Source organism: Sciurus carolinensis, chromosome 14, assembly GCF_902686445.1.
Source record: "Sciurus carolinensis chromosome 14, mSciCar1.2, whole genome shotgun sequence".
Classification (NCBI taxonomy): Eukaryota; Metazoa; Chordata; class Mammalia; order Rodentia; family Sciuridae; genus Sciurus; species Sciurus carolinensis.
In genome coordinates this window covers 5014930-5027377 of record NC_062226.1, presented here as the reverse complement: position 1 = coordinate 5027377, position 12448 = coordinate 5014930, and the positions used below count along the sequence as shown (strand labels likewise).

Sequence of the window (12448 nt, the reverse complement as noted above, 5' to 3'; positions counted from 1 at the left end):
ATCTTTGGGTTTTGTTTTTCAATTATGAAGCAGAGTCTAGCTGTATTGCCCAGGCCAACCCTGAGTCCTGGCCTCAAGAGATCCTCCTTTCTTAATTTCCAGAGTAGCCGAGGCAGGAAGATGGCCAGTCCAAGGCCAGGCTAGGCAGCCTAGCAAGACCCTGTCTCTAATAACATAATGGAAAGACCAGAGGTGTAGCTCCATGGCCAGGTGCTTGCCTAGCATGCAGCAGGCCCTGGATTCAGTCCTCAGTACCACCAACAAAGGAACAAAATCATTTGTCAAAATTATAAGGAAAATTAAAATAGGAATACAATAAAATAATAATTCTAGGTAAATGTTTTAATTAACATGAAAATAGACAGCAATCCAAAACCATAAATGGCTCAACACCACCAGTGACAAAATAGCTTACTGAGTAGAGCCCTAATAAGTCACCCTTAGTTGTACCTAAAAACGACTGTGGATTAACACTTGGTACCGGTAAATATAAAAGAAACACTTGCATTGTGAACCAGATCCTAGTCTCTCAGAAGGCTCAGTGGGCTAGCACTGTGCTGAGGGTATCGGGGAGGGAAGCTGCATAAGTGTGGAGTCAGAAAATTAGAAGAGGTGCCTTTCATGTGTTCTAGGTGTCATGTATTTTCTGTGATTTAATGGTCATGAATGGTCCACTCCTTTCCACCTCAGTGTGATAACTCAAAAAAAGCTAAAATTTCTGTGGAGAAGCACTTATTCTGTCCTCCCCAAAGGAAGCTGCTGTTAGAGCCAGTGTTTCCTGATCCCCAGAGGGGAGAGACTTTGGCTTAGGAATACAGTCAGTGGGAATGTGATAGGTCATACTTCATTGAATCCAATCCATTTCCCAATTTCTCTCTCTTGCTAGGGTCGACACCCTCCACTAGAGAGTCGAACCAGCTGGACGCCTTCTCCTTTGGTGGGGGAGGCAAGCCCTTTTATGAGACCGTCCCGGACAGCTCCCCTCCCTCCACGGTCACACCAGGACCCAGTACCTCTGGAGCTGCCACTGCCTCTCCAGGAGACTCTGCTCCCTCTGGCAGCAGGCCCACGGCACCTGCTGGAATTCCGCTCTCCACTGCTGCTAGCAAGCTGGAAACGCCACCATCCAAGTTGGGAGAGCTTCTGTTTCCGAGTTCCCTGGCGGGAGAGACTCTAGGAAGCTTTTCTGGACTGCGGGTGGGCCAAGCAGAGGATTCTGCAAAGTCAGCCAGTAAGGCCTCCTCCACAGGCCTCCCCAGCAGCCAGCCAGCCAAGACGTCAAGCGCGTCCTCAGGCTTTAGCTTTACGAGCCCTGCGGTGCTGGTGAAGCCTGCAGAGCCCCTGGTGCCCTCCTCTGTGACCGCCACCACAGCAGCTCCCCCAGCAGCGGCCAGCACAGGCACCAGTGGCTCTTCGACTGGCATCTTTGGCAGTCTTCCACTAAACAGTGCAGGGCCCTCTGGGGTGATCAGTTTTGGTGGGACTTCTTTAAGTGGCAGCAAGGCTAGCTTTTCATTTGGAAGCCAACAGAGCAGTAATACGGTGCCTTCCTCTGCTCTCCCATCAACTACGACTGCCACTCCCCCTCCAGCCTCCTTCCCCACGTTGTCATTTGGTAGCCTCCTAAGTTCAGCATCTGCTCCCTCCCTGCCCATGTCCTCTGGAAAGAGCACAGACGAGGTCACATCATCAGCTGCACCCGAGCAGTCAGGCCACAGTGAGATCTCAGCCCCCACAGCCTCGCTCCTCGGGCAGCAGCAGGCAGCCCAGCCTTCCCAGGCTCCTCCACGCACTCCCGACTCAGTTAAAAAGGAACCGGTTCCTGTGCAGCCTGCAGTCAGCAGCCCCAGCACGGCAGCATCTAGTACCAGCCTCGTGACACCTTCTGCAGAGGCCACTCCAGTGGCCACCGGGGGCCCTGATGTCAAAGCAGAAGCAGCGTCTCCTTCCTCCTTTGCAGTGCCTGGGCAGGCTGCTCTTGCAGCAGCTACGCTCCCAAGCACAGGACCCTTGTCCGTCGAAACGTCAGCCTCCCCCACAACCTCTAGTCCTGTTTCCAGTAGTGCTACGGGCCCCACTACAGAGACAGCAGTGTTTGGGACTGTCACTTCTGGCTCATCGGTATTTACTCAGCCACCTGCTGCCAGTTCTAGCTCAGCATTCAGCCAGCTCACCAGCAACACTGCCACTGCCCCCTCCACTACCCCCATGTTTGGGCAGGTGGCGGCCAGCACTGTGCCAAGCCTATTTGGACAGCAGACGGGCAGCATAGCCAGCACGGCAGCTACCACGCCACAGGCCAGCAACTCAGGGTTCGGCAGTCCTGCTTTTGGTGCCTCATCCCCAGGGGTCTTTGGACAGACGACCTTTGGGCAGGCCCCAGCCTTTGGGCAGGTGACGAGCAGCCCTGCAAGTGGCTTCTCCTTTAGTCAGCCTGGGTTCAGTTCCGTGCCTGCTTTTGGCCAGTCTGTCTCCTCCACCCCTGCGTCCACCAGTGGGAATGTCTTTGGTGCGTCCTCGAGTACCAGTAGCTCCAGCTCCTTCTCATTTGGACAGTCTTCTGCCAACACAGGAGGGGGGCTCTTTGGCCAGAGCAACCCTCCTGCTTTTGGTCAGAGCCCTGGTTTTGGGCAGGGAAGCTCTGTATTTGGTGGCACTTCAGCCACTACTTCCACGGCAGCACCCTCGGGGTTTAGCTTTTGTCAAGCTTCAGGTAAGAATTTATGGATTTTTACTTTGTTCCTCTCTGTGCTATGTGAAACATTTGCAACAAACTTGTGTTACTTTGGTAATTAAAAGAAAGAGAAGAGAAACAAAAAATAATGTGTAAGATCTAGAAAGGAGCTTAGAGCACATGCCGTTGTGGGAGCTTCCTGGCCTGGTGGGCCAGGTCTGCCGCGTGGCTCCAGTTTGCCCTCAGCAAGCTCTCTGCTCTGCCAGCCACCAGAATGTCAGCCTCATGGGGGAAACCAAGCAGCTTTATTTAAGGTCGTGGCAAATAACTGAATGACTCATAAATATGAAATTTTGAATTTGGAAGTCATCGTGTCCAAAGCTGTCAGGCCTCAAGGAGACCGATCTCAAGTCAGACAGTGCTGATGGTGGAGCAGGAAGGAAAAGCAGGTCTCCTCCCCTCACTCCACTGCTCTGATGTTTTGTGGCTTGCTGGAAGGGTCGATCTAACATTTGAAGCGTTAGCTTTTTTTCTGTTTTCAATGTTGTGACTTTTAAAAACACAAAAAGTTATCAGTAGACAGACCAATTTGAAAATCTGTTCCAAGTTTGACTTTCTGATGGTTTTCTTATGAAAGGCAATTCTTTAGCAGTTAGGCTGTGGGGAGAACAAGGATTTGGTGGGCAAGATTACAAGCAACTGCTGATTCATTTCTTCAGTGATAATTTATTTGAAAATGACTCTTAACTTACTAGAAAGAAATGTTCTCCTTCTTGCAACAAATGTTTAACTCCTACTAAGTGCAGCTAAAAGTTCGCAGTGGTGAAAGATACTTTGGAGGTCCACTAGTGTCCTGTGAAGAAGCCAGGTGCCTGTTCTGGATGGCGGACATGTGATGTCTTGGGTCCGAGGGTGACCAGGGAGAAAGCCTGTGTGGCGTAAGAGAGCAAGATGTCTCTGTCTCCAGCGCATCATTTGTTCTGCAGTCAGGGCTTGAGAAAGCCTCCTGCCAAAGGCTTTGTCAAACCAGTTCAGCAAATTCAGATTCTCTGAAGGATCTTCATTTGGTACCTGTGTGGCAAACTGGGCATCTCCTGCAGCCCTGATGGAGGAATTGAGGCTTGCTGAAGTTTACGTGTCTAATAAGCTGCAGAAATGAGGGTGGCACTCCTGCATCTTCCTCCTCGCTCAAGGTCTTATGTTATAATGTGGAGTTCCTCCTGACTTGTCCTGGCTACATTCAGCCCAGCATCTCCACAGTGTTAGGCCACTTGGAGGGAAGATAAGCTACCCTCAAAGAATCTGGTGTCTGAGATGCAGAAAAATCCGAGGAGTAGAAGAATTCATAATGTTAAATCAATCATTGGAAAGAATTCTTGGTGGCCAAAAGTTTGGGGAGAAACTGTTCTGAGAGTATACCACCTTATTAGCCCCTGCCCATGTGATAGGAGAGATTCAGCTCCTGGAACTTTGGAATTTGTATTATTATAAGATTTTAGCAATGAAACAGGTCTTTTCAATCACCCCTCTGTATGGGCAGGTTCTGCATCTGCAGTTAAAACCAATCACAGATCAAAAATAATCAAGAGAAATCTGTGACTGAACATGCACAAACTTTGTTCTTGTCATTATTCCTAAACAATAAAATATAATAATTAGTTACATGCCATTTACTTTGTTCTAGGTACAATCTAGAGAGGATTTAAAGTGTGTGGGAGTACTGTGTAGGTTATGTAAATCTATTTTGTGTAAAGGACGTGAACAGATTTGGGTACCTTGGGGTGTCGGGGGCCATGGATACCAAGGAACAGCTGTATGTGTTCAGATTCTTCTCCATTTCATAGATGGAGAAACAGTTTTATTCATAAGTGGATTTATTGTGGGGTAACTTAGCATACCCGAATGCCATTTAAAAATGAGGCACTTGGATGTCATAGAAGACTCATCCAAATTGTACTTTTCTCTTCCTCTGTCTTACAGGTTTCGGGTCTAGTAACACTGGTTCTGTATTTGGTCCAGCAGCCAGTACTGGTGGGACAGTCTTTGGCCAGGTAAATAAGTACATTTGTCTTCATTTGTGTCAACATGTGTCAGGTTTCCCCTGTGTAATCTAATCATTACATGCAGTTCATGTTGTGTGTCCAGGCCTAGCAAACAGCCCATGTGGTTCTTAAGCTCCCCTCTCCAGCTACCTTGAGGATGTGGAAGTCTGCACTTCACATTAGAGAGTCGACAGAATTTGGATCCTCCTTTGGCAGATGTCTGGGAAAGTGCTTTACTGGCCTCCATCAGTCTGCCTGTTCCATTAGGCCGGGGTTGGCAACCTACAATCCAAAGGCTAAATCACCCCTAGCCTTGATTATGTAAGTTCTTGAGCTAAGAATGGCTTTACATATTTTAAAAACGTTTTTGTAATTATAATTAATTTTTAGTTGTTGGTGGACCTTTATTTTATTTATTTATTTGGATGCAGTGCTGAGAATCAAACCCTTTGTCCCACACATGCTAGGCAAGTGCTTTACCACTGAGCTTCCACTCCAGCCCGGCTTTTACATTTTAAAATGTTTTTTTTTTTTTTTTTTTTTTTAAAAAGAGAGAAAGAGAAAGAAGAAGAAGAATATGCAGCAAAAACCACATGTGGTCCCTGCACCGAGTTGTCTAAAGTCCAGGGCTGAGCTAGGCATAGTTTAAAGTGCCCAATTATGTCAGTGTAATCATCTCAGCACCTGTGTAGGCAGAAGACGAGGGCACTGAGGGCCCAGAGAGGTTGAACTCAACTGTTAGGTGCCAGCCACTTTTAGAGCACAGGAACCTCAGGAAGAGTACTTCAGAAGAAAGGGCCTCTGATTGTCAGAGATGACTGTGACTTTTCGAAGGAGGACTTGGTAGGACTCCAGTAGATGAAGTGGCGGGCACGACGTGTATTCTTGCACATCTTCAGTTGGAGGTTTTCTTTATCGAGAAATTATTTCTTCCTTTTTTCTTTGAAGATGGGCTGCACCCCAGTCAGTGATCTTTCTTAAAAGAGAAATGAAACTACTGATTTCCAGTTTCTGGTAATGGTGGAGGCCTCGGTCTCTCAAATCAAGTTCCCTTCTGAAAACAGCAAAAAAATGTTATAAAGCATACAAACCACATTTTTAAAGTATTGATAAGCTTAGGAAACCCAAATCAAAAGGAAAATGAAACCTTGAGAAGGAAACTGGAATATAGAAGCCAGTTCTGTCCTGAGGGCATTTCCTGATGTGAGAAAATTCCAGTTTCTGTATGTAATAGTCCCAGGGGCAAAGGGACAGGACAGAATCATTAAGATGCACAATGTGGGGAGTTCAGAAGAAACCCTCCACACAGTGAGCAGGACTGCAGATTCACGCGGCTGTGCCTGAGTGGGACTCTGCCTGATGTGGCCTCCACGTGCCCAGCAGAAGCAGCTTAGACCCACTTTGAAACAGAGGGACTTTATTCAAGCCCTCACATTATTCTTACAAATAATTTTTAGGATATTGATTCCCACAGCTGAATTGGCCATGCAAAATAAATGGGGAACTGTGAACCAGAGCCAGAGTAAATGTCAGAAATGCCAAGTGTGGCAGCACACACCTAATCCCAGTGGCTCAGGAGGCTGAGTCCGACAGGAGGATCATGATCTCAGAGCCAGCTCAGCAACGTAGAGACCCTGGCTCTAGGTGAAATATTAAAAAGGTCTAGGGATGTGACTCAGTGGCAAAGCACCCCATGGCTCACTCACCGGTATCAAAAAAAGAAATACATTTGCGGGGACTACCTAGACTATAAAACAACTACATTTACATGTTAAAAAAAAAAAAAAAAAAAAAAAAAAAACAGATAACTTGAAACCACCAGTAAGGAACAGGAAATCACAAGAACTGCCATAGCACTTTGAAAAAGGACCAGGTAAAATTTCTAGAAAAATGTAATAATTAAAATTTAAGACACAGTAGATATATTTAAAAGCAGACAAGCCAGGCATAGTGGTGCTCACCTATAATCCCAACTGCACATGAGACTGAGGCAGGAGGATCAAAGTTTGAGGCCAAATTGGGAAATTTAGTGAGACCCTGTCCGTAAATGAAAACAGAAGGATTATGGATGTAGACCAGTAATAGAGCAGAAAAGAGCAGTGGCAACTAGAACAGTGACCAGATGTTAAGTATTTTAGGCTTTGAGGACTGCATCAAGTTTCTGTCACAGCTGCTTAGCTGTGCCTTTGTTGCACAAAGGAGCCATAGATAATGTGCAGTGAGTGAGCATGGTTATGTGCCAGTAAAGCTTTATTTACAAAAAGAGATGGTACACAGGATTTAACCCGAGAGCTGTAATTTGCTAACCTTTGAACTAGAAGTTCAGGTAAATTATCTGGAATGTATCATAGAGAACAAAAAAGATGGAAAATACAAAAAAGAATAGAAATCCTCTTAAGAGAGAATTTAGCATACATTTGTTCAGACTCACAGAAGGAGAAGAGAAAGTGATTGTGCATGGCAGTATTAGAAAAAAAGAAGAAATTTCCCAAACCAGTACATAGAGTGATTCACAATCCAGAAGCCCAGCAGAAGCTGGGCACAGTGGCTCACACCTGTAATCCTAGCAGCTTGGGCAGCTGAGGCAGGAGGATCACAAGTTCAAAGCCAACCTCAGTAACTTAGCAAGGCCCTAAGCAACTCAGTGAGACCCTATCTCTAAATAAAAAAGAGGGATGTGACTCTGGTTAAGTACCCCTGAGTTCAACCCCTGGTACCAAAAAAAAAAAAAAAAAAAAAATTGCACCAAAAGCCCAACACAGGCCACACAACATGTGAAAGGAGTCCTGAGACCTGTCACAGTGTAAGTGCAGAAAAGATCAGAGGAAGAGACAGCCTAGACAGCTCACCTTCCAGGGTGCCACAGTGGGACTGCCAACTGACTTCCTGGCAGGCATGAAGAAAACCAGAAGGCAGAGGCTGTCTACCTGGAATTTCTAAACATGAAAAAATTATCTTTTCAAATGAAGTGTGAAATCAAGACATTTTTTTAAGTAAACAGATACTGGGAGACTTCATGTCTAACACATCTGAAGGAAATCCTAAGGGTTGTTTTTCAAACGGAAGGAAAATTTAGCCTTACTGAAATAATGACCTCCTTATTTTAGGGCAAAACGAGTCATAAAATAAGGGAAATCACAGCCACCAGAGCAATTGCATTTAGAATATATTCTGCAAATCAAAAAGAAAAAGTAGTGTTGAGGAAGTAGAGTATTGGAAACTCTTATGTTGCTAGTAGGAATGTAAATTTATGTAACCTTCAGAAACCATCTGGCCATATCACAACTAATATTCACAATCTTCATTAACCCAGCAGATCTGCTCTGGGTATGTAACAAAAGAAATGAGTGCCTTTGTCCACCAAAAGATAGGAATAGGGATCAAAAACATCCATGATAGTATACTCATAGAAGCTGAAAACAAGAAACAACCCACATCTTGTAAGTTGAAGAATGGCAAATAAATTGTGCTGTTTTTGTATAGCAGAATACTACAAAACAGTGAGGTGAAATATGCTGCTCCTGCCCAAAGCAACGTGGGTAACCCCACCCACCCCCGCTGGTGTTAGGTGCCTTTAAAAGAGTCTGCCCCAAGATTCAAGGTGTAGGACTACAGGAAACAGGTAGAAGACAATTCATGAAAGAACACACATTGAGACCGTGCTTCATTGCTCTGAATGGTATACTTAAATGTAGCCAAAATGTCCATTTTACCATGGTAACAGGGAAATTAGAAAACTTTTTTCTTTTAAATCAGGGATAGACAAAAGGATCAATAAACATAAAGATGTTCAACTTCATTAATGATATAAATAAACCCACAAAGAGATGCATACTTAGAAGACTGCAGAATTTACAAGTTTAGTACTGAGGGAGTCACAGACACCCTAATGGGAGTACAAATTGGTCCACCCATCTTGGAGGATAGTTTGGTACCATTTAGTAAAAACCAACAATACCACCCCTAGATTTGTTCTTTTAGAAAAACTTACACACATACGTACCAGGGTACAATAGTGTTCATAGCAACACTGTTACCATAACTCCAAACTGGAAGCAACCCAGACCTGAATGTTAATCAGCATTCAAATGGGAGGGTGAATTTACATCATTCTGTACATGCAGTTGTGAAGATGGTGATTACACTAACTTAGGTAGCTGGCATGCATATTGTGGAGCCAAAGAGATGCAAAACCATTACTGTGATAAGCTCCAGGTCGTCACGCCCCTTCCCCCATTCTTCCTCCACAGAAATTATGTTTGCAGTTGAATGGGCCAAAAATTGAATTTTATTCTGTGAGGGCAGGGGTCTTTGATATTCATTACCATATCCCCAGTGTGTAGGGTTGTGACTGAAACATGGTGGACAGTGTGAATTGAATTAATTTTCAGGTGGCAGGGAGTATCCTCAGAAAACTTGACTGACGAGGATGTGAAAGGTATAGGAAACCTACACTCACCTCGTGCCACCCAGAAGAATCCAGATCGTGTGAATCACACTTACTCTAAGGGCTTTGGGATTACTGAGTGCTGTGAAGCAGATTTCCTCAAACCCTAATACCTGCATCAGCCATTCATGACAGGTGCTGACTCTCCAGACTTGAGTTCAGATGGGCAGAGTTGGGTGGCTGGTCTCTGTCCCATAGTAACCGTGATGGCTGGAAGGAGGAGGGACTAGAACCACTTGAAGACTTGCTCTTGTGTCAGTGGTTGGTTGACCTTTGACTCTGACCTTAACCCAAGCTGTTAGCTTAGCACCCACATCTGGTCACTGTGTGGCCTGGGCATCCCAAAACAAGGCAGCTGTGCTTCAAGATGGAGAGGGAACCAAGTGGAGGCCATATAACTGTTTATGACCCATCCTCCAAAGTCACAGGACATCACAAGGCACCACAGAGCCCCTTCCAGACTCAGGTAGTGGGGGCAGGAGATAGGTGCCACTTCTTGCTTTGGAAGAGCACACAGGACAAGAAGTATTGCTGTGACCATCTGTGGACAACAAACTGTCATTAGTGGGACTAAGGAAGAGTGGCAGGAAGCCTCGTTGAGCTGATTTCCAGCGTGGAGTGGCATGGGTGAGCACAGTGGCACAGCAGCTTCACCGGCAAGAGTCAGTCTGGGTTTGGGCAGGCGGAAGAGAGACCTTGCCAAAAGTTGAGAGGACACTGTGGCTGGACGAGCTCTTGGCAGTGAGGGTGCGAGCAAACTTGAAATGACCAGTAAGTGAGGTCGAGCGATTGCATTGACCCCTGGGGGGATGAAAATCAGTGTGAAGATGAGGTACCATTTCATTCTCTCTGCAGATGGCTGTGAGTTTAAAAATCAAGTGTTAGTGAGGAGGTGGAGGAACTCCAGGCTTCCTGAAGCTGATAGGACTGTGTGTTCAGCCAATATGGAGTATGGTTTGGTGCTTCCTCCAAAGGTTAGGCGTTGTACTTCTGCCACACAGCCCAGCAGTTCTACTCCTGGGTGTGCACCCAAAGGAATTGAAAGGGGTTCTAGCAGGCATTTGGATGCCAGTGTTCACTGCAGCATTATTCTCAATAGACAAAAGGTGGAAAACATCCAAGTGTCAACCAGTAGACGAATGGACAAACACAATATGGCATATACATTTAAAGAAATGTTACTTAGCCATAAAAGGAAATGAAGTTCTGGTTTGTGCTACCCATGGGTGAACCTTGAAACAGGCTAAGTGAAATCAGCTAAAAAGATCACATGATGAATGGTTCCACTTATGTGAAGTACCTAGAATACATACATTTGCAGAGACAGATGGCAAATTAGAGTTTACCATGGAGTTTGCAGGGAGGAGAGAATGGGGAGGTGTTGATTAATAGGGATAGAATTTCAGTTTGGAGTGATGAGAGTTTTGGAAATAGTGGCGATGGTTACACAACATTGTGAATGTCAATGCTGCTGAATTGTATACTCAATAAGGTTAAAATTCCCTAGCATGGTGGCATGTACCAGTAATCCCAGCTACTTGGGAGGCTGAAGCAGGAGGATTGCAAGTTCCAGGCCAAACCAGGAAATTTAGAAAGGCCCTGTCTCAAAATTACAAAGGGAGGCAGGGCATGGTGGCATATATCTCTAAACCCAGTGACTCTGGAGGTTGAGGCAGGAGTATTATCTCAAAATAAAAATCAAAAAAGGCTGGGGTTGTGACTCAACAGTAAAGCAGCCCTGAGTTTAATCCCCAGCACCAGGGAAAAAAAAAAAAAAGGTTTTCTTTTATGTGTATTTTTTGCCACAATTTTTTAACTTCATGATGACATACCAAAAGCCATTAGTTTTATACACTGTAAATTGGTATCCTGTATGGTATGTGAATTTTATCCCAATGAAGTTTGTGTAGATAAATCAGATTGGGATCTGAAAGACTTGCAAATGCAGCAGTAATTTACCTGGCATAAACATCCTCCCCCAGTTTTGTTAAGAGAAAAGAAGTGAAGACAGGCCCGAAAACAGTGTGCAGAATTCTTGCATTTTGTTGCCTGGATCTGTTGAACCCAAAGGTGATAACTGCAGCCCAGCTGCCTTCTGGCTACAAGCACTTGTAAGACAAATGACCCAAACCCTAAGAAGAGACAGTCATGAGTTAGCTAGTGTGAGCTCTGTACCCTTCAGACAGCAGAGAGCTCTCAACTGTCAAGGAAAAATTAGTGTTCCTTGGTTGCCACTGTTCTGTATACAAAATCTAGTATGAAAAAATCAAAAGAAAATAAAAAAGTGTGTGTATAAATGAAATACAGAAAGTAACCAAAGGGGTGTGCATAGATTTTTTAAATCAGCAAAAATCAACCCATGTGTGATCCAGATATTTGAACTAGATACAGAGACCTTACTGTTCTCCTGGAGTTACAGGAAAATGTTGAAAGAATGAGCACAGAATCTCAGCAAAGATGGATGTTCAGAAAACAGTCTTGTGTATTTGAAATTTAAATCTAGTGTTTGAAGTAAAAAAAGAGTATTAGAAAAGTTTCAACAACAGAGTGAATACTACAGGAGAATGGTGAACTTTCTGCACATTTTGAGATTTTCTGTAATTTTAAGTTTAAAAAACAATTGTTCATTTCAGTTGAAACAAGGGAATCCTCTCTAACCCATGTATGAGGATGCAGTAATGGTCAGGTTATGTTCAGTCAGGTTCATTCCTTATCTTCTTCTGCTAGGCTCTGTGGATAGCCAGTGTCTATCATCACATTTGATTAGGCTGAGCAACCTGAAGTTGTTAGCTTTTATAGGGCAGAGCGTGCAGCACCAGGCAGCTCCTGTGTTCAGCCTGAGGTGGGAACTAGCTCCGTAGTCTGCTCTCAAAAGGTGTATGCCTTGGTGCTCATGGCTTCCTTCCTCAAAGGCAGTTTCCTGGTTATCAGAACTTCACTTTTATGACTGGATTCCTGGTTTTGTTTGGTTTTGGGTTTTGGGTTTTGGTACCAGGGATTGAACCCAGGGTCACTTAACCATTGAACTACATCCCCAGCTCTTTTTCATTTTTTTGTTTTGGGACATTGTCTCCCTAAGTTGCTGAGGCTGGCCTCAAACTTGCATTTCTCCTGCCTCAGCTTCCTAAGTCACTGGGTTTACAGGCATGTGCCACCAAACCTAGCTGGATTCCTAGTTTTAAAAAGCCCTTTGGACTAGTGCTGTAGCTCAGTAGTGGAGCACTTACCCGGCTTACACAAAGTTCCATCTCCAGTACCACAAAAAGAAGAAAAAAGAAACTAACT

General features: G+C 44.8%; 1 protein-coding gene across 5 annotated transcripts in view; it reads left to right on the top strand.

Moving 5' to 3' along the window:
• Nup214 (nucleoporin 214) overlaps positions 1 to 12448 on the top strand; it is an 86455-nt gene that overhangs the window by 56784 nt on the left and 17223 nt on the right. For 4 of the 5 annotated variants that reach the window (XM_047524288.1, XM_047524284.1, XM_047524283.1 and 1 more), the window contains 2 exons: positions 887 to 2713; positions 4655 to 4725. In XM_047524288.1, the coding sequence (XP_047380244.1) occupies positions 887 to 2713; positions 4655 to 4725 (1898 nt within the window). The remainder of the gene's footprint in view (positions 1 to 886; positions 2714 to 4654; positions 4726 to 12448) is intronic. The other variant, XM_047524287.1, reaches the window with a different exon arrangement.